This window comes from Equus caballus, chromosome 4, assembly GCF_041296265.1.
Source record: "Equus caballus isolate H_3958 breed thoroughbred chromosome 4, TB-T2T, whole genome shotgun sequence".
Lineage (NCBI taxonomy): Eukaryota > Metazoa > Chordata > Mammalia > Perissodactyla > Equidae > Equus > Equus caballus.
Window position 1 is genome coordinate 528,280 of NC_091687.1, and position 23,279 is coordinate 551,558.

The 23,279-nt window shown below is 39.6% G+C and overlaps 1 protein-coding gene across 2 annotated transcripts in view; it reads left to right on the forward strand.

Moving 5' to 3' along the window:
* The window catches only part of SEMA3C (semaphorin 3C), a 161,921-nt gene that overhangs the window by 61,572 nt on the left and 77,070 nt on the right, over positions 1-23,279 (forward strand). For both annotated transcript variants that reach the window (XM_023638817.2, XM_023638818.2), the window contains exons 3-4: positions 20,135-20,295; positions 21,399-21,461. In XM_023638817.2, the coding sequence (XP_023494585.1) occupies positions 20,135-20,295; positions 21,399-21,461 (224 nt within the window). The remainder of the gene's footprint in view (positions 1-20,134; positions 20,296-21,398; positions 21,462-23,279) is intronic.

Genomic DNA, 23,279 nt, shown 5'->3' on the forward strand with positions numbered 1-23,279 from the left:
CTGATTCGAGTACCCGGTTGTTTTTCTCCGCCTGGAACGCAGAGTGATTGCTGTCAATGGCACTGTGTACTGGTGGGCTGAATAATAGTAATATCCACAGGGAGCGTGGACCTGCCAGCACCTCTGTTTCAATCCAGTGATGCTGAGTGGACTTCTGGCCTCCACAGCTGTGAGAGGATAAATGCCTGTCTTAAGCCACACAGCTTGTAGTAACTCGTTACGGCAACGAGGACGCTGACACGCCCCATCCAGAAACTGGGCATGTGTAGATGTAAGTACTCCTTCTTTTAAAAGAATAATTTTAACAACTCAAAGATACAGAAAAAGTGCAAACAAACCTTCAGTATAAATGCATGAGTCAGCACAGAGACCGTGCTTGTGGAACTACCACTCAGGTTGAAAAATCTGTGTGGCCCCCTTTTATCCATCTCAATGGGCATCCTCTCTCTTCTCCCCGAATGTAGCCACTGTCCTGATTTTCAACACCGCAGGTTAATTTTGCCTGATTTTGAACTTTCTGTAAATGGAATTCTATACTCTATTTTTGTTTTTGTGTGATTTATTTTGCTGAATATTTTGTTTGAGGATTCATGGACACTGTATGAGTAGAAGTGGTTCATTTTCTGTTGCTGAGTAGTATTCATTGTAGGAAAAACTGTCGTGTGTTTATCCGTTCTCCTGTTGATAGAATCTGTGTCATTTCCAGTCCAGGGCTGTCGTGAAGAAAAATGTGGTTTCTCCACATCCTCACCAGCATTTGTTGTTTCTTATCTTTTCGATAGTAGCCATTTTCACAGGTGTAAGTTGACGTCTCATTGTGGTTTTGATTGGCATTTCCCTGATGATTAGTGATGTTGAGCATCTTTCCATGTACCTGTTGGCCATCCATGTATCTTCTTTGGAAAAATGTCTATTCAGTTGCTTTGTCCATTTTTTAATCAGATATTTTGGTTTTTTGCTCTCCAAGTTGTATGAGTTCATTATATATTTTGGCTATTAACCCCTTATCAAATATATGATTTGCAAATATTTTCTCCCATTTAGTTAAGTACCTTTTCATTTTGTTGATGGTTTGCTGTGCAGGAGGTTTTTATTTTGATGTAGTCCCACTTTGTTTATTTTTGCTTTTGTTGCCTTTGCTTTTGGACAGAAAAAATGGAAATGACCATCATTATTTTTTATTTTTATTAAAACAAAAAATTTAGGGGGCTGGCCCAGTGGCATAGTGGTTGTTTGAGCACTCTGCTTAGGCAGCCTGGGGTTCGTGGGTTCAGATTCCAGGCGTGGACCTACACACTGTCCATCAAGTGATGCTGTGGTGGCGTCCCACATGCAAAAAATAGAGGGAGATGGGCACAGATGTTAGCTCAGGGACAATCTTCCTCACCAAACAAAACAAAAAACATTTAGCCAACCTGGTGGCTATATAGTGGTATCTCATTGTGGTTTTAATTTGTATTCTCTGGATTGCTAATGAGTCTGAATGCTTTTTCAAATAATTATTGGTAATTTGAATAACTTATAGGATAATTATTTCAAGACTTTGCCCATTTTATTTTAGTGTATATTTTTCTTATTGCTTTCTAGTTCTTTATGTATTCTGGATATCAGCACTTTGTAGATTATGTGAGTTTGCAAATCTCCCATTCTTTGACTTGCTTTTTTGCACCCTTAATGACATTATATAAATGGAAACTTCAATGTCTTCCACTTCATCCTTCTTTTCTGTTTGGTTTAATACTTTTTTGCCCTCTTTAGGAAATCTTCACTTTTCCTGAGGCCATGAAGGTAGTATTCTGTATGATCCTCTACGGGATTTGTTGCACCGAATGAGATTGAGAGTGTCTGTTTCTCTGTACCCTCACCTTCAGTGTTTTTCTTTTTTCTTTGCAAAACTGTTATGAAAAGGTACATCATCATCTTTTACGTTAAGCAGCACCACCCCTCTTTAAGAAAATGTATTTTTATGCATATAATTTTTATTATGCATAAAGTAGAAACCATGATAGAAGTAACATGTACTCTAATAGTTTAAAGAAATATGTTAAGGCTTTAAAATCAAGGAAAAGTGTTATGTCAGCAATGGTAACTTTTCTTTTCATGTTTCTACTCAGCAAAAACGTTGGAGTTATTTATTTGCCACCATTGCTAAAACTTAGCCTTGCTACTACTCTGGTTTGAAATTCTAGGTGGAAAAGTTGTTTATAAATGATATAAAATGAAGGCTAAATGAATCTTCTGGTATTATTTTCACGCAGAACAGTAGCTGTAGAAGATTAGGTAATTATCCACTCATGGTGGAATTAGGGAGACATACTTAAAGCTAAATTTAGAAACCTAGCTGCAAAATGATGTTTTGTATGACATTCAAAAGCTGGATTTAAGAGGCAGTAAAATCTCTTGTGTTAAGAAATGTGTTGTCGTGAAATGTGATAAGGGGAGGGTGCTGAAGTGGGTTGCTGAATAATCTTATCATCTCCCCATGGCAGAGTTTGTGTTCAGTTTGGAGAGAAGGATTCTAGAGTTAGAGAAAGATAAGATTCCTTGATCTAGATTCTACGACGAAATCTTCATAAATAGACCCATCATAGACGGAAAATGAGAAGAAAACAGGATGATGATAACGACTTCTTTCTGTACAGGGCATCAGATGCATAAGTTACATGTAGGAAAGGAATTCGCAATTAAAAAAGATAAAGGAAAGGGTGATGGGAAAGAATGCTTGATTTGAAGAAAATTTTGGACTTGGCATATTTTGCCTGTGTTTTCTGAATATACTTAACAGAAGAATAGAAAGAGTAGAAATCCTTTGAAGAATAAAAATATCAAACATTATAAAAAGAATGGGACTAGGAAGTTGTTTTAGCCTCATCTAAACAACTTTTTTCTTTTCCCCCAAACGTATTGAGAGAAAAAATATATGGCAGAGCCCCATGACCTGACCTTGGTCATATTCTGTGTCTAGAGTCTGGAGATATGAAGATGGTAAAGTTATCTTCTAATAAATAATAGTGTTTAAATTGCTTGATTCTGTGCATAGTGTGTACTTGCTGTCTGTCCCCACAGCAACTCTCATGTCTGCTGCCTCAGTAAACCCGTAGAGATCGCTCGGCATAGGGAGTCATGTTGAAACACAGTGTTGACTCGTTGTTTGTCCTAAATGCTTCATAAACAGAATGAGAACGCCAAGTGAATTTGCTCTTGTTACTTCTGGAAAAGGAAAAAGCTGGTCTGTGCAGTGCTGTTTGCCTGTGCTCCTCCATGACTGCAGAGGGTGCCCGCAGTTGTTGCACGATGTGGTAAATACGGAAAATCAGAGCACAGCGATTCAACAGACCTCTTTAATGTCTACTGGGTCTAATGTCAAGAATCCGGGCTTGTATTTTGTATGACTGAGTTGTTTAATTTTCATTTACCTAGAAATTCACTTTTATTATATGTTGGAAAAATAAAAGAAATAAAACACTTGTCCTTCACCATAGATCCTTTGAAAAGGATTAGTCTATGCCGCCCTCTCCACCAGTTCCTTCCCTACTGAATAGACACCTGGTTGAAGTCGGATGACACTGTCTGCTGGGACAAGCAATCCTTTGTCCTTTCTTCTGCCCCCCAAATTGGCTTGAAAACTGAAGGCCTTTTCTAGATCAATTTAAACTATTGTCTTTGAACAGGTACTGTCTTCCTGTCTCTCTAAAGCACTCTGGAAGTTCCTAAAATAAATGAGAAGTTTTTAAGGAGGGCCCAGACTTGTGGGACAAGTGAGTCTGGTTGAGTCTAATTGTGTCAAAACGAGTGTGCACTCAGTGTGTTACAGTGGGGAGAACTTCATAGTCAGCTTTCCTGGGTTCTTGTCCCGACTCTGCGCTCACTAGCTATAGGCCATCAACACATTTAACTTTTCTAAGTGTCATTTCTTTATGGCTAAGACGTGAAATAGAATATATACACCTCATAGAGCAAAGATTAAATACATGGAATTGGAACACTTATCTCACTTCCAGTAAAAAAATTTGTTGCTGGTAAAGATGAATCACTGTTCCCATTTCTCACAGGAGAAAGGGGGAACTGGGAAAGACTTTATAGAAAGGGCAGTACTGGTTCAGCCTTAAAAACCTGGGAAAGTTGGCAAGGCACAGGAGCCTGGAAAGAACTAGGTGAGAAGCATGAGGTAGAAGATGTTCAGTAGACCTTACAGGCAGCTCTACTGCAGGAACATAAAGGTCAAGGAGGAAACACCAGTGTTGGGATGGGGGTGGTAAGCGAGGGTCGGCTCATGAAGGGTCTTGCTGAGCATAATTGTAGGGAAGGAATTTTCTCTTTAGGTGGGACAATTACAACCTGGGCGCATGGACCGCCCCCACTATGGAACACAAAGGGCCACTTGAGTGAACTCCAGAGAATCATTGATACCGTGAAACTGCAGGTGACATTTATGACTATGATCCTATGTGAAACTATTGAGAAAAAGGAAGGTCATACATTTGCTAGATTCTTAAAGTGCCCCGTGGCTTCTGAAGAGCTCAGAACTGTAGGTTTAGGAAGCAGGAAGTCACTGAATAGATGTACGGTGGGACAGGAGTGCTGTGTGCAGACGTGGCCATGCTTAGCTTTGGGATGGTGGTAACTCATCTGGTGGCACATGGCTGATGTGAGAATTCCACCTGCCTCGTCGGGCAGGGTCTGTGTCTTCGTATCCCAAGGTCCCAGCGCACAGACTGCCCCAGAGTGCCCGTGTTTCCCAACAGGCAGTAAATAAATGAACAAAGAGTAAGACTAAAGGCAGGAGAGCAGTTAGGGACTCATGCAACTGTCCAGTCACAGGAACCAGGATGAGTGTCTAGAATAAAGAGTGATACTCGAGATGGAGAAGAAATGACTGATCTGAGAGACGTTTTAGGGGTAAATCGGCAAGACTCAGCAGCTGGTGGATCGGCTGCCAGGGAGAAATTGAGAATGATTTCCTATTTTATGGGTTGGGTGATGGATGCTGATGCCCTTCTGTGCCGCTCTTTCCAGGCGTTTACCTTGCACTGCCCTATGTTATGTTACCGCGCACATACTGTAGCTCCCCTTGAAGACTAGGTTTCTTGAAGACTATTTTTTAGATTTTTGTGCTATTCTCGACAGCAGTTGGTTTAATGATGTCCAGCTAAGAATTCGTCAGGAAATATATGTTTAAAGAGAGATAAAGATGGCGTAGAGGGTGTAGTCAAATTTCTAGTACTTTGAGGAATGCCTCCCTCCCGTTTTCAAACTTCCTGACAATTCTGGCCTCACAATAGTTTTAATTTGTGAGCGAGCCTCTCATAGTCGGGGAATGAAAAGCAGGGTGGTGTGGCTGCCCTTCATAAGAGGTGGCCGGGGAGAGGCTGGACAGACTGTACGGGAGCTCCTGCTGCAGACTTAACAAGAGCAATTTCTCACTGATCTGTTTCACATTTTGAGCTTCTGATTTCATTTGGGAAGTTCTGCTCCTCAAGCAGGTCGGGAACGAAACTCTAACAAGGAGAAATATGTTTTCACAAAACAGACGGGATTTAGGGGCGTGTTTTCAAGGCGGCCGTGCTGCCCATCTTGAAAATTACCGCAGCGATGTGCTGAATTAGCCCGTTACATGCCTTTCCTCACAACGACGTGGTCCACTGATGGTCGGGTAGAGCTCTCGGGTGCTGCCCTGACGTAGAAGGACAGCATGGTGTGTTGGGAGGGGCAGTGGGTCTAGAAGCAGAAAGACCTGATTTCAGTTTTCTCCCATGGGCCATTTTTAGTTGTGTGGCTTTGGGAGCAATGTCTGACCTCCCTGAGGCATATTAGCGTTATCCTTTGAGGACAGGAATAATGATAACAGCTGTTACATTCTGAGCGGTATAACCTGCCTCTCACTGCTCTGATTTACTAACTCAGTTTATCCTAACAACAAACCCTTGAGTTAGATCATATCACAACCCCCATTTTACAGATAAGTAAACTGAAGCGGCAACGAATTAGCTACATAACACAACATGGGAGGCTCGGCAAGGAGAATGTTTTCCCTGCGCCCTCGCCCCGGGGCCCTCGCTGTGAACCACTGCAGACCCTGTTGGAATGTAATGATGATACTTTGTGTAAAATCTTAGAAAGCATCATTGGATAAACTTCTGATTCAATATCAACATTAGTAAGATCAACACAACAAGGGGCCAGACAGACTGCTGTAGGCGCAACTGTGGTTCTCAGTACAACTTGTAATGTTGGGATTTTAAAGGAAAAATCAGTACTGAACCTCAAATAATTGGCTTGCTCATGGATTTTTGAGTTATCTTTGGATATAAGTCAGGGATACTCCATACCACAAATTAGGGAGGAAGCTTTTCTGTATAGGTATTATCTCTGTGTATAGGGCTCCGTTCCCTCTCCGGTTTCCATCTCACACATTTTTAGACTCTTCTCGAATTCTTTGTGGAAAGAGGTGAATTGGGCAAAAGTGTAAATTATCTCAAGTCTTCACAAAGCAGGATTAGCTCAGAAAACACCAGCAGAGCAATGCCCTAAAGCTATGACCATGCGCAAATATCCCCTTTAAAACTGAAACTCCCATCTTGGCATGGAGACAAACTTATGAGTGATAGCTGCTGTGCTCCAGGGGCTTCATGCTTATTTTCTCTTTCAATTAGCACAGTTGTCCCGTGAGGTAGGTGTTATGATTTCCGTCATTCAGGTGGGACACTTAGGTACTAATAGTTTAAGTAACTTGCCTAAAGCCACATAGCTAGTCAGATGCAGTGCCAAGATTTAAGCTAAGATCTCTGTGTCTTCAAACACCAGACTTTATTCCAGAAAAGTGCATTAGGTTGAAAAGAAATAACAGAGTTTGATTTTACTTGTCTGCATGTCTTGAGTTAAAATGATTTGGGGACATGAATTGTGCTAACTTGAATTAATTTTCCACTTGGATGTTGAAAGACAATCTTGGTTATGATTACATTCATTATTTATGAGTAATAAAGCCTGCAGAAGTTTTAAAATTAGGGAAGTACAATTTCTGTGTCTCTTTGATGGAGAGAAACCAAAGGCAAATGCCTAGCTGGAAACCTGTTTATCCACTCTTGTGGTTTCAGGGCTTGTTCTGCTTAATCTTGCTAAGTCATTGGGATTGTGCAATGTGAAATCCTTCAAATAACACCATTCCGACTATCTACACCTGTCGTTTTGCCTAATAAAATATGTTTTGCTCTCTGAGATTCAGGAATAAAAATGGCTATAAATCAGTGGGATGAAACGTCCATCCACGTTAAAAAGGGGGCCGTAAGCTGTTAATACTCAGGTCAAACTTTTGGTCTCTAATAGCTTCTCACTTCCTCCTTTAAGCATGCCTTTTTCTCAACAAAAGATTTTACTTGTACCCTGAAAATTAAAGAGATAGTCTTGGTGAAAACTTTCCTCCTGGAAACAACAGGATTTTGTAAAATAAATAAGCTTTGAGTCCATATTCTGCTCCTCCCCTTGAAGTGCATGCAGGAATGGTAAATATTATGTTCCGAGAGCAAAGGCAGAAAAGTGCGATGCTGATCATCTCCTTTGAAAGATTGAGCGATACCACATCCACCCTATCTCAAATCACCGTCACGTGAAGTGTGGAAACAAATGGTTTTTCCCAGTCTAGTGCCTTGCGTGCTCACTGAAAAGCTATTGTAACATTGAAAACCTATTGTCTCCCTGATGAGTCTGGGACACTTCAAAGCTGCAGGGAACCTGGTGGGGTCTTTTGTCCGTCTCCTGAAAAGAATCAAAGGGTAGCTCCATGACTATGCAGAGGCACACTCCCAAGGACTCTGTTTAAACCTCCTCCCCAGCCCTGGAGACCCCAGTCACTGACCTTGTATTCTAGACAGTGTCAGGGGAAAGAGAGACAAGAAAAAAGGAGAAAAGAGGGCTTCTGCGTTGAATGACGAATGTGCTTAGAGCGAAGGGAGCGTGTTTCCACTGCCCTCTGCATTTCCCCAAACGTGTTTCTTTGTTTTGAAGCCAAGTGCAATAACTTGGCTAAACAGTGAGTCATGTCGAATTAAATATTGTTTAGATAAAATAGCTGTCTCTTTAGGAAAACATCTCTGTATTTCTTTGTTCATTAAGTCTGGTTCTTTAGATTTGGGATTTTATGGTATACAGTTGATTATATTTTTCCTGTGTGCACATGAAAATGGGTTTAAGAATGCATCGAGTGAAAGCAGAGTCCAAGAATTTTGGTTGGTGGGGGAAGCTGGGTTGTTAAATTCCAATCGTCTGTCTTACCAAAAGCTGTGGGTGGTCTGCCATCATTCTGAAAGAATCTAGACCGAAAAATGTTGGCAATACGTAGCTGTTTTCCAGTTAGTGATAACTGGTTTTCCTTTCCTGGTCTAGTTCAGCATTTTGTTAGGTGCATTCTCATACCAGATTCCTGTATGAGAATATATCTAAATCATAAAGTTCTGTAAGGAAAGTTTACACTGCTTGATTCTTGAGTAAAGAATAATTACAGTTTTTTAAAGTGACAGAATTGAGCCAACAGTATTATCAAACTCTTATTTCTAATTGAACGTATCATGAAGAAGTATGTGAACAAGTTGAATTTTTCCCAAGACTTCTGTCTGTGCATATTTATTTCTATGCAGACATCTTATAGTTTAGTTATACAGAGTATTTTTATTCTACATTATTCAGTTATGAGTGTATCATCAAATCATCTTGCTCTTGAGAACTCTTCGTCAGCAGAATTATTTTTCTAACAGACTTGCAAGTGGTCATGTCACGTGTTGTTTCAGATTTTTATTTGGTACCTCGAGCAACTTTGGAAAAACCCAACCCCTTTGTCTGGCTGTACAAGGAGTTGGCATCTTTGAATGTTGCTTATGCAACATTGAGGAATTTTGCATGTTTCCATGCTGGTTGACTCTTTGCTGGTGCTTAGGAAAGCCCGCCCGAATCCTCTTCTTTATCAACACCAAAAACTGCTAATCATCCTTGAATCTCCCATCTCAGGGTTTCTCCAGAAGCTATCTCCACTCCCTGGAAAATGCTTCTCTGTTTAGTAACTCATATCTGTCCTTTTGGTCACATCTTAATGACACTTCTCCACAGAAGCTTTTTCTGACCCCTGATGGAAAGCAGCTGCCCTTGCCTTAAACACTTATCCTGTTCTTTACCACACTCTGTGCGTTTATTACTGCGATTATGAGTTGAATAGATAGAGTGGCTCAACTAATATTTGTTGAATGAAGAAATAAGGTCAAGCACTTGCTTCTGTTTAAGATTTCCCTGTTATTTCCAGGAAGACTTCTCTCTCCTCTTCAAAGCTCCCTTAATTTCCTGAGTCATCTTCTTGTTCTACAATTGTTGGTGTACAGCCCTTCAGACTATCCCTTTGAGAAGGGAGTCCAAGAATTTTCATCTCTTTACCTAGCCCTTGGCTCATATACTATCTATTGAATGATTGAATAAATATATGCCTCAAGGAAGATTTTTATTTTGTGTAAAGCCTGACGCATTATAAAATGTGAGCTTTATGTCTTAGAGAACTGTGGCAGGAAGGGTCAGAGAACTTTGTGGGACGAGGTGGGACAAGAGACCTCGCTCGGCACGTGGAATCTCCTCCTGCTCAAGCACCCTGACTACAAGTTCCCACTGGAAGGCCACAGTGTATCCGAAGGAGTTTTATTGAAAGCATGGAAAACCAATAAACAGTACAAGTTTTGTGATAGACAAGGGTTAAATGCTCCTGTAAGAATCTTTACATATGATGATGGTCGCTTTGGGGATTAGAGTTGGGGAGTGGGGTCTGCTGTATCCTCTGTTCTCTGGGATTTTGCTGGCACTATACACTGTGTCAGCTCTTCACCGCTGCCCACTGCGCACGTGTTGTCTCCCTGTCTTTGCATTTCTATGTCTCACCACCTGAGGACTTTTAGTATTAGTATTTAAAAATATTCCCTCCTAGTCTTATTTTCTGTGAAGAATTTTTAACAGTTGTTTTCATATTGAATATAGCCCATTTTTAAAACTTAACAGCATGAGAAAATGTTTTCCAAATCTCTATGTAAAGAATTACAATGACAGGATAATATGACATTTAGTGGAAGTTCCCTAGTTTGCACTTTTCATGATAACACTAATTGCTGTTGTGTCCCCCTCCTTTTGTTTTGCTTTGTTTTGTTTTGCTTGCCACCTCAGACTTACTGTTCTCATCTTGGATCCACTGTTTTTGAACACCTTGTCCCAAAGGAGCTTTTCCAGAAGTGTCAAGGGCTCTATACATGAGGTGCCAGATGCAGCATTTCCCTCTCCACAAGGTTATTTCCCTTCTTTATGTCTCAAGTGGACGCTGAAAACAAGGCCTTCCTGACAGTGGGACCAGCACTGACCCTGACGCTCAGCGCATCCGTGCTGTCCTCTGCCGCTTAGCAGTAGATTCAGATTTGGTTCCACTTCCCAGAAATGACTCCCTTCCAGTTCACAGGCTCTCAAAACATCTGAGGTAGCCTGTGATTGTATGTTCTTCATACTCTGAGATAGAATCCGGCCGCCACCTCCCGTTCAAGATGAGCACCTAAGGTCTTTGAAGTCTGCTTTCATGTCGCCCAAGGGAGCTCGAGGAAGGGAAGTCAGAATTTATAATTCTCCAGTTGACTGAACCACACAACACAAAAGGAATATGCTTTGGGTGTGTGGGGGGAAGTCTTGGGTTTTGATTTAGTTTCATTTATCCAGGAAAGACACAGTTGTGTTACTGTGGTTATATTTCTAAGGTAGGTTTTTATTTTTAGAACGTTTTTATTGAGCTAGCATTGGTTTATAATGTTATATAAATTTCATGTGTACATCACTGTATTTTGACTCCTGTGTAGACCACATGGTGTTCACCACCAAAAGTCTAGTCACCATCCCTCAGGGTACACACATGCTCCTTTACCCCATTTGCCTTCTGCCACCTCCCTTCCCCTCTGGTAACCACCAATCTGTTCTTTGTATCTATGTGACTATTTGTTGTTGTTGTTTTTATCTTCTACATATGAGCGAAATCATACAGTATTTGTCTTTCTCCATCTGACTTAGTTCGCTTAGCATAATACCCTAAAGCTTCATCCATGTTGTTACAAATGGAAAGATTTCATCTTTTTATGGCTGAGTAGTATTCCATTGTGTATATATACCAGATCTTCTTTATCCATTCATCCCTTGATGGGCACTTAGATTGTTTCCAGGTCTTGGCTATTGTGAATAATGGTGCAGTGAGCATAGGGGTGCACATACCTTTTTGAAGTGGTGTTTTTGTGTTCTTTGGATAAACACCCAGAAGTGGAATGGCTGAATCGTATGGTATTTCTATTTTTAATTTTTTGAGGAATCTCTATACTGTTTTCTGCACCAATTACATCCCCATCCAGACATAAACCCACTTGTCTATGGACAGCTAATCTTTGACAAAGGAGCCAAGAACACACAATGGAGAAAGGAAAGTCTGTTCAATAAATGGTGGGAAAACTGGACAGCCACGTGCAAAAGAATGAAAGTAGACCATTATCTTACACCATACACAAAAATTAACTCAAAGTGGATTAAAGACTTGAATGTAAGACCTGAAACCATAAAACTCTAGAAGAAAATATAGGCAGTCTGCTGTTCGACATCTGTCTTAGCAGCATGTTTTTGAATATGTGTCCTTAGGCAAGGCAAATGAACAAAAATAGAAATGGGACTGCACCAAACTAAAACGTTTCTGCATAGCAAAGGAAACCATCAGTAAAACAGGAATACAACCTGCTATTTGGGAGAAGATATTTGGAAATCATATATCTGGTAAGTGGTTAATATCAAAAATATATAAAGAACTCACGCAACTCAACAACAGAAAAACAAACAACTGGATCAAAAAATGGGCTGAGGATCTGAACAGATGTTTTCCAAAGAAGATATCCAGATGGCCAGCAGGCACGTAAGATAGGTTTTTAAAGAGGCCTTTTTCCCTGAGTGATTTGTAGTAATATGAGGGATTACGTTAGCTTTACAGATATTTTACAGCAGTAGATAATGATTGTAAACAGTGAAAAAGAAATTATTTTTGTGGACATTTTTATTGCTACAGAGATCATTTTGGTTAATAAATAATCTCATTCTTCCTTTTATTTTGTAGAGACAAGACCTCAGGTGGGTGGGAACAGGGAGATGCGGGAGGGGGCACACCAGGCTCTGTGTCAGCAAACGGAGGAGCTAGGTGGTTAATTCCAAAACGGGGCCCTTTTGCCCCATACTTTACCTTTTAATAATAATAAATTATTATCAAGAAAACCTTAATTTTTGAAATTCTATACCATTTTTTCTCAATTTATTAGTTCATGCTCATAATTTTTAATTCACCAAGATTAAGAGCTCCTAAAGCTCAGTATAGGAGAAAAATGGGGAGAATGTGAAAAGAACTTTGTCTCATCTCAGAGGCAGTTTCAGCTGCAAACCTTACAGAAGACGACGGGGGGTCGTAGCAAGTCAGATAGCGCAGGCTCCAGCCCCCCAACCCATGGTGTTTTAGACCATTTCATGTGATCTTCCAGACAGCCTTTCAGAGAAGAGAAAACCCCGAAGGGAAATTGAGCAAAGATCAGCAGACCTGAGACCTGACCTCATCTGCAGGATCGAGGAAGCCTTTATGAAGCAGTCCAACTTCAATTACATTGAAACTACTGCATGAGTCATGAGTAGGCGCTAGAAACATGCCGGCAGAATCCTCTCAGCAGGAAGAATAACGCGTACAAAGGCCCTGAGGCAGAGAAGAGAAAGGAAGGTTGAGGTTGTGAAAGGAAGGCCAGAAGGGCAAAAACACAAAGAAAATAGGTAAACAGTGATGACGGGGATTTCCTAGTTCGGTTTATCTCCAACCAGATTGTGGCAGGCCTCAAAGGCCGTATTAAGAATTTTGGATTTTGTTCTAAAAATAATGGAAAACCATTTAAGATAAGAAGAGGAAGCTTAAACGTAGAGTGACCATATGATTTAATACCCAAGCCACGAATCTTTTGAAAGTGCAAAGTGGGCACTATTGATAGTTTTGCTGGTAAAACAGCCACAAACTGGGCTTCTGGGGCACTGTTGCCCTTCCCTGGCCAGGCTCACTGAATACAACTGTTTCCCTTATTCCTTCCTTCATCCATTTGGCGTTTTGCTTCCAGTTGGTCAATCATGCCTATCCATCAAAAAACAGAGAGAAGTGGAACCTTTTGTTTCTATGTGAAGTAGTGTCTGTTGTCTGACTCTGATCTCACTTTCGTTCTCCGACTTGCTCTGATGGTTTAGTGAGAACAACGTCGCTGAGAATTTGATCATTCTCAAGTTGTTTGGAGGGTGGTCTCCACCCACCCCCTACCCGCCATCTTGCTCTCCAAACCGGCAAAGAAAATGCATGAGGCTGAGGCATTTCTTATACTACATGTGATACTGCACAGACTCATCTGCAGGGCAAGACTGTGATGGAAACCCAACAAATAAGTGTTGAAGTTGTCTGTCTGATTTGAAAAACAAGCAAGTGTCTTTTTTTAGATTCCACATATAAATGAAGTCATACGGTATTTGTATTTTACTTAGCATAATACCCTTAGGTCCATCCATGTTACGGTAAATGGCAAGATTTTGTTCCTTTTTTATGACTGAGTAATGTTCCATTGTCTATATACTATATATATATCTCACATCTTCTCTCTCCATTTATCTATCAGTGAACAGTTAAACGGTTTCTGTATCTTGACTTTGTAAATAGGGCTACAATGAACATAGAGGTGCTTAAGTCTTCAAATCAGTGTTTTCATTTTCTTTGGATAAATACCCAGAAGTGGAATTACTGGATTCCATGGCAGTTCTATTTTGATTTTTTGAGGAACCTTCATACTGTTTTTGATTTTGGCTGCACCAATATCAATTATCCCTCAACTAAAAAAAAGAGAAAAGAAAAACACAAGGGTATCAGATTGAGTTCACAGGTTGAGGAACTCACCTTACTTTGAATTCTGGCTCTTGTCTCTTCTACTTATTACTGTGTGACTTTGGTGAGATTGCCCAAATCAACTAAATTTTAGTTTCTTTTTATGTGGAACAGGAATAATAGTAAGGCCTAACCCAAAGGCTTTGAATGCCAGTTAAATGAAATACGTTTATAAAGCATCTAGAACAGACACTCCTACTGGTAAACCCACATGGGGTAGCTATTTGGGGCTGTCGTTTTTGAGCAAATGTGGTTTTAACCACATGCCTCTGGTCTCTGTTTGCCCTGGAATTAGAGCTGTGGTTTCAGGCTGTTGGAGGGTCACGACCCTTGTCTTTATCTGTCTGTCAGTCCTAAATGGATGGGTGAAGTTCAGTGTCTAACCCCGTCTCAAAGCAGTGAGCCTCAGGGAGAGCGTGGCTGTCTAAGTCCACTCTACTTAAAATTCTTCTGAGATAAGACATTCAGGAGAGGAAATTATCCTGTCAGTAGCAATATCTCTGAAGTAAGAGATATCCTGAGGATTTACTTTGAAATCTGTAGATGCGCATTCCGCCAGAGGGAGAGCCAAAGTTTATGCTGAGAATGTCCTGGCGGGCTAGCCAAACAGAATAGCAGAATGTAAGGTAAGATTTGGGATTGTCGTAAGGGCATGGTGTCTTCATATTTGTGTCCTCTTATTTGAGCAAAGTGTCTAGCCTGCTATGATAAGGGCTCAAGAAATATGTATTGAACCCATCAATTAATAGCACATCATGAACTGTAAACATAATTAATGAGTAGCTGTTGCAGATGCTTCTAATAGAGACACCCCTGGGAATCGATTTTCAGTGAAGTAATCTTTTGTCCATTTTTGAAATCTGTAAAAGGCTGAAGATAATGTAGTATTCTGAGCAAATGAGTTCCCCTACTTAGTAGTTTAACAGAATCTATTATTCATAAAAGAGAACCCTAGACTCGCCACCCTCCTCCACAAGATCAGATTTCTGAGCACATGAATGAGTTCTTATTGACTTGGTTGCTCAGAGATGTTAAGATCACTGACTGGTTTAACAGAGAACAAAGGTTAGGTCTTAACGTCCTTAGAGTGTTATTTACGGATGATATATTACTGTGCATTAAACTGTGTTGTAATTGCTACAGCAGTATATCAACGATATTCAATTGGACCCAGAAGCTTTCGTTGCTAGGGTTTATATTTTGGGGGAACGTATTGTTCTCTCAGCCTTGGTTAAATTCTCAAGGCTCACAATAGCTTCCGTTACAAAGAAAAGTCCGTGTCAATATGTGAATCCCAGGTAGGCATATTGAGCTACAAGTTTTCTCTCGGGGAACGTTGGCATGGGAGGCATTACAGTAATTTTCCATCATAGAACTCTATGATAATGTGCATTTCCGAATAGAAGCATGCAGTAATTTTTTTTTCTTTTGTACTGCTTCCCAGGAGATTTTCCCAGGGACTTAGTTGGGGCCACTGCATCTTTTGCTGCCACATACTTTCAGACAGAGTTCCTTCTCAATCAGTTGAGTGTGTCCTGAGAAATAACACAATTAGCTGTACCTTCAATGCTACAAAAAGGGTGACATCATGATTAAGATTTAGAGACGAGTAGGACGGTGCTACCCTTTGACTTGTTTAGATGAGAGAAAGAATTGTAATTTCCTTCTCTCTTGGTAACCACTTCATTAAATCAGTCATTTTTCTCTAACTGTGGCCAAATCATTATATTATTCATTCACTTAAGTTGGATCTACATTTAACCAAAATGATGGATGGTTCAGGCGTTCTTTTTATAGATAAAAATCCTCGATGCTTTGAACTCATCTCTTTATTCTAAAAAAAAATATTTTGCTTTGTCTTGTTTTTCTCAAGCTCCGAAGTTCAATTATGGCTACTAACAGCAATTTAAATAGCATTTGAAAGAAATCGCCTCCGCTTCTAGCCTTCTGACAGGGGCCCTTCTAAAGTAAATCTTCCTCCATTAACAGCTGTCAGCTGTCAATGAGCTACAGGTAATTAAGTTTGAAGATAGCTTTATGGCTCAGAAAAATAGGTAAAATCCTTGGACCAGAAAGGTCTTAAGTTAATGCAGTTATTGCTCCCTCTGGTATTTGAATTCATGCAAGAAATTGATTATTTTCTAATGAAACAGGTAAAGAGGAGAACTGCCATTTTTTGTCACTTTCGAGTAAAATTTAGTTGACACTATTTTCCCAGCTAGAAATCACACTCTTGGTTTTATTTCAGTATAGATTAGGAAAAGAAGGGAAAAATTTTAAAGAAAGATTATTTTGAAAAAAATACCCAAACTAAAGAAACCATGATAGAAAGGGTGAGAAGGTGGTAGTTAAGGGGCTGTGAACACTGGAAAGTTGCATCAGTTAATGAGGGTTTTGACAACAGGAAATGAAAGCCTCAATTCAAGGTGCCTAATAAATGCTAGAATTTTTTTTCTTTTTAATCTGATATAACAGAAGGAGCCCAGTGATATAACAGTCCTAGGTGTGGTTCAGAGATTAACTGATTTCTTAAAAAACTCAGCTTTTCTTCTAAATTTGTGCTTGCCTTTCTCAGCTCGCATTCTTCTTGGTGGCTGCAATTCCTACAAGTATCTTATGCTCACGTGCCAATGTCCAGAGGCAGAAAAAGAAATCACCTCTTTTCCATGCCCATTTTTAAGACCCAGGAAACCTCTTCCAGGTCCCCCGCAGAAGGCTTCCTTTTAAATCTCGTTGACCGGAGTTAGTCACAAAACCATATTTAAAGCACTCACTGGCCAGGGGGTGGGACCACGGTGGTTGGCACAGACCAGCTCTGTCAACAGGGAAGAAAAGGAGAATTATCTGTTAGACAGAGGGTCAACGTTGATCCTCTGCTGTGTGCTGGTGGACGTCCTTTGAGTGATGTCTTAATGCAACCAATTTATAGATGAGGAAGTCGAAACTGGGAGAAGGGAGGTAGCTTTCTTAAAATAACGTGCTTATGTAAGTGATGCAGCTGGGCCTTCGACTCGGAGCTGTCTGACCCCAGTTCTGTATTCTCGCCACAACATCGCGCTGCTGCCTGTGCATTGTGACTCACTTTCACTTTCAACCACAGAGCAGTCTCTTTGGATCTAACAACCAACGCATCTCTGTGCTTTGCCTTTCTCTTTAGATTCACTCTTCCTCAGAGCTTCCCCAGAGCTGTCTGCTCTCAGAGCTTCATAATCCGTGAGAAGAATCATAAATCTCTACCTGCAGATCTGATGTTTCTAACGGCAAATTAGTTATCTAATTTTATGTGTTTGTGGCACATTTCTGCTTTGATCTGAATTTAGTCTCTCAACACTCAAATAATCTCTCAACCAAAGAAGTTTCCCTTTCGGATCCCCGAAAAGTAGTAAAGGCACGTTCATTTCTCCTACTCTTAGTTTACAGTTTTGGGAGGCATTTATATCCTCCTTTGACCCCAAGGCCGACTTCATATAAAGTCATTCCAAGTCCTGTATTTGAAGTGTTCCTCACCTCACTCTTTCTTTTCATTGCTAGCATCTCAGGTCTTTGTCAACATCACATCTGGAACAGCATCTCTTAGTTGTCCAGTCTCACATCCTCCAAAATTATCCTCCACACTCAAAGTATTTTCCTTAAAAATGATTTATTATTTTGCTCTCCTGCTCAAATAATTTGAGTAGATTCTGCATGTGAAAAAAAGAAATATTAGATATATTAATAAGTATAAATCAGGCAATCTAGTCCTCCATACTTTCTTCCTTGTAAGGAGTTGTTCTTACTTTGCTGGCTGAAGCTTTGTGTCTTGGCCCAAGTCATAATAACAAGAAACCCGTGTAACCCGCGTCATTATAGGAAAGGCACTCTTTTATGCACACGATGTGTGTTAACAGGTTAGACCTCACAGTACCCTACGACGTGGGTACTGTTATCCTGCCTTCAAGGGGAAGACACTGGGGCACAGAGGGATAGAGGGCCTCGCCAAGTATGCGCACAAATGAACTGGCAGAGCTGGGATGCAGACTCCAGTGGTTGGGCTCCCAGCCCGTGAACTCAGTCACATTTTAGATCTCTAGTCTGTGTATTTCACTGGAGGGTTATTTATTCAAGAGGTATTTGTTGAACATCTATTCTGCGCCCTGACTATACCCTACTCCTGATGTTTCACAGAGAAATCGCACAACTGTGAATCTCCTCCAGTGGATGAAAACAAGCTTTATAAAACACGCCGGATTTTAGGCAAAATCGAGGCAGCTTGTGTCTTTTCCAACCTTTGAGTGACATTTGTTGGACATTTGTTGGACTCTTGGATTTTTCTTTTCCTAATTCAGCAGTGACCTCTGGTCTGGCAGAGGCTGACTTTTTTCCTGAATGGCATCCTTTCACTCTTCTTGCTTTCCTCATGAAAGAGGCTGTTCCAGTTTCTGGGCCCGTGGTACCACCGCTGCCCTCTAGCCTCTTGTTTAAAAGATCTTTCCATGTCTTTTGTTCCTGTCTCTTCTCGTAATTTACTTCTCAAGATTCTTCTGAAATATTTTTTCTAACTTCTTAATGGTTTCTTCCACATAAAAAGTCCTACACTTTACTGTCGTCTTATGTACAGAATATCAGAGACTATATTTTAAGATTCCGTGTCAGTAATTTTAGGGATCTTAGCTACTTATACTAAAAAAAGGGGAAAAATAGGAAAATATGTATCTATTTTTTCTAATTCCATAAATCTTTCTTATAACTAGTGATTCAAACTTGATAATACTAACAGTAATAATTACTAGAATTTATTGAATCCTTTATCTGTCACTCATTTCAAATATTTACAAGTATTAATTCAGTTGACTTCCATGGGAACTCTCAGTAGAAGGTATTATTTTTTACAAATGAGGAAATTAAGGCACAGAGAAATTAAGTAACTTGATCAATGTCACAGAAAGTTTGGCACCACGGCCTTGCTTCGTAATCATTATACTACTTGCATGATATTTTCAGATTATTAGCTAAATATAAAACTACTTGAAGGATGTTACATCAGACATTCTGAACTGGTGTCCCCAGAAAACAGGTTAAATGTCCAACTTCTCTATCTTTACATATGGGGTGTGGCCCAAATGCAAGCAGACTATAGTTCATGGCCTCATATAAAAATTCTTACAATTTTCAATTTTAGTTCGAGTCCAATCACAGCCCTATAAGAATTTCCAGAAATTTAGAAATAGCTCATCATTGAAGCAGTAATCCCTGAGAGCAGACTCTTTGTAGAGTTTGTCACTCTCTTAAGATCATAATTGAAAGAACAGAGAAATCCTGAACCATTTGAATGAAGAAGCATTAAATTGTGCAAAGGAGCATTTCGACTGGAAAGAAAATTGAATCTGCTCTAATGATTATTGATTTTTCTTATTGTCTTCAAAGTTCAGCTCCATAGGCACATATTTAATGTGAAAGAAATTAAATGAACATGAGTCACTGGTCATTGAGATACTGAAATATCTAAAGATTGAGAATATCTGAAAATTCATATTGTTCCTTTTGATATATACATAGGCATAATGCCATTTAAATGACATTACCTTGTGAACGAGAAGTAATGAGAAAAAGTAGATTTGCTTTCAAGCAATTTGTAGAAAAATATATTAAACTAGTTAGAATTATGTTGAAGGGAGTAAGGTAAATATTTAGAGGAGGAAATAATGGTCCTAAGATGATGAATGCATTGAGTTCAGCGCTTGAGAACGTGTTGAGTCCAGAACATTAAGAGATGCTAGGAGGACGTTCACACTGTCATCACTTTTGTTTTTTTGTCCAATCTTCTCACTTACTATATGTTTTAGGTTGATCTGCTTTAACTAGTTTTGAGCTGACGACAGCCAGCAATAACACTGAGTTGACATTCGTGCAAACTGTGAATAGTGTTGTAATCAAATAGTATTACTATAAACTTTAGCATTGCATTTATTGATTTATTGTGTTTTACTTTAGCAAAGGGGCAATAAATAAAAACATCCACCAACATAACTCTATTGGAAATTAATTTATTATTGTAGGAGGAAAATGTAGCTTGACTTTTTTGATAAATACTTCTTTAAGATAATTTTCATTAAAATAGCAGAATCATAGAATCAAGACAGTGCATTTCACCTGTGCTGTTCACTGTTTCAGAGCTTCGAGAAACCAAGACCTCTGAGTACTTCAGCCTGTCCCACCAGCCTTTAGACTACAGGATATTATTGATGGATGAAGATCAGGACCGGATATACGTGGGCAGCAAAGACCACGTTCTTTCCTTGAATATTAACAATATAAGTCAAGAGCCTCTGAGTGTAAGTATATCATTTTTGTGATGGCAAAGCTGACCTCCTAGGTGCCTTTTTCTTCAAAAAATGCGCATACAATGAAAAAATTCTGTATTTCATTAGAAAAATAGAAAATACTGGCCACACGTCAATAAATAGTTGGAAGCTAGTACCTATTTCGTGGGCTGCAAATATAGTCAATTCTGCTCTCCCTGTCTAGTTTCATAGCTTTTAACAATTTAAAACCTAAAGCTAAATGAGAAAATACGTCCTATGTGTACATAGATAGAAAGTGAAAAAGAGAAGCATATAGTATGGCATAAAAAAGTCAGATGAAAGGAAGACTCACCTTGTCATCTGTATGTAATCCAAGAAGGCCTTGAAGGGACACAATTATTAAATGTACAATTCTTTGAGCAAGTATGGCTCATATTTATCATTCTGTTTCACAAGGAAAGGAATCATGCTTCATTGGAGTAAAGAAATAAAAATGGATTAATTATAAACTTATAACAGCAAGGAGACTTCTGAATTTATTGTTTTAGCAATGAGCAATGGGCTGACAATTAAAAAAAATAGCCGTCACCTCCAGACCTGACCCAAGGTGACTTAGAAAGCCAGCGCAGCATTTCAGAGAGGGAATCTCTGAGATTTTATCCAAGTTATTTTAGCTGTTGAAGTACCTAAGCGTCCGTTTTAAGTAAATCTACCAGCCCAGCTGTGTAGTTTACCAAAAATAATATTAAACCAAGGTAACAAAATAAATGTAAATTCGTTGTGTTATAAGCAGTTGGGAAAAGTGTCCTAAAAATCAAAAGGAGGAAAGTATACATTATATTGTGCACATTAATGATGACTTTATTTTAATATTATATGGTTAGTAAACGGGCACATATTATTGAAAGGCTTTCATTAAAGGAAACATTGATGGGAGAAAGAAAAACAGAATTGTTAGAATAAAATAATAAAGTCTTTACTAATATGAGTTCATAAAATTAAAGAAATAATTTTGAAATATAAATATAGAAATACCTTAAGGAAATCTGTTAGCAAAAAGTAAATGAAGAAGATCGTTGAGCTGTCATATATACCAGTGAGATTATGCAACCTTTATTTTCCTCTCCGAGCAGGTTTTCTGGCCAGCATCTACAATCAAAGTTGAAGAATGCAAAATGGCTGGCAAAGATCCCACAGTGAGTGCTTAAAAGAACCCTCCAAACTTAAATATTTGGTCTTTGAGTCCGTGTACCTTGAGTGCAGCCAAGAGTGAGACAAAGGGTGTTGGTGTTTTAAATACTCTCTGACACATGGTAAAAAATGGAGATGCAGAGAGACTGGAACTCTTAAACACCACGACTTAGGAATTCAGGATGGGGAGAAAGTGGCCTGCCCTGCTTTCCTTATTGCGCCCTGACGCTTCTCATGATGGATTTCAGTAATAAGCCCTGTTCCAAGTGGATCCAGCCTGCAGACCTCTCAGCAGGCTGCTGGAGTACTGATAAAGCAAGCGTCTGGAGCGGCTCCCAGATACCACGTGGGCTTTTCCAAAGAAAGATTCTCGGCAGAGGGAGGTGGTTAGCCGGCACATTCCAGAGGCATAAATCACCAGTGATGACCAGTATCTTGGTTAATTAAAAATAACCACAGGAACAAAAGTCAAGGCAGATATAAATATCAGTAAGCGTTCATTGTGCCTTACTTGTACAAATTGTCTTCCTTTAGGTGGGATTCCATATAGAGAGTCAAGGAATAAATCTGTTTGATTTCTACAAACAACTTGCTGAAACTGGCACATTAAATTATTCTTGAATATTATAAAACAAATACATGGAGCGAATCTTTAATGCACACAAGTTATTTAATGTATATAATGAAGCATATATGTCATTTTGCCCTCTTGTCTCAAATCATGAAAACTAGCATAATATGGAGCCAAGTATCAGAATGACCCACTCTTACACAAATAATTTGGTAAAGAAGTTTCTTTATTCATTCCTTCATTCTTTCAATCATTCATTCAACAAATATCGATGGAGCATCTATTATGTGTCTGGCATAGTGTTAATTGCTAGAGACATAATTTGTGCCAAAACAGACACATTTCCGGCTCTCATCAACTTTAGTATCTTGGAGAAATCAACATTAGTCAGATGAGCTTGGCAATACTCGCTAATGCGGGTAAGACACTGCAATATGGCGGTCGAGCAGAACAACTAGTAAATGTACACAGACAGACACACAAAGTCAGGCCAGAGATCATGCAGCAGCCTCGACTAGTGTCAAAAATGCTCACTGAGCACTTATCATTGTTAAGTGTAGACGTAAGAGATGCCGATTTCAGGAGTGAAGGCTGTGCATTTAGCCTGGCGAGTGTGATTCTGAGATTCATCAGGTTGTTTCAAACTAGGAAAACACTAATCTTTGTGGAAGAAGTGTGGAAATGAAGCTTTTGTTTTCATTGACTCTTAGACCTAGGTATAAGGTTCTGAAGGGTCTGGCTCAGGGAAGGGCCATGGAAGACTCTGGAGCGGAGTGTGTCTGGGTCTCATCAGAGGGTCTTCTTGACAAAAGAGCTTACCAGGAGCGACTCAGCTCTGGGTCTCACTTGTCAGTTCTGTAATTCACATTATATCAGAAATTTAAAAATGGGCAGAAGGAGCTTGCAGGAGCATATTTGTTACCCATGGGATCTTCTGGACCACAATTTAGAGGGAAAAATCTAGGAAAATGTGTAAGAAACATTCAAAAGAATACATTGCAAGTGCTTCTAGGGAACCAATAGTAGAGTGAAGTGTAATGTTGTGGAGAAGTCTTTTTTGTCTTGTGAAGCTATTATTTCAATAATTCTGCATGAATTAAACTACAGTCATGTGCCACATAAGGACATTTTGGTCAATGATGGACTGCATATACAATGGTGGTCCCATGAGATTAGTACCACATAGCCTAGCTGTGTAGTGGGCTATACCATTTAGGTTTGTGTAAGGACACTCTACAATGTTTGCTCAACG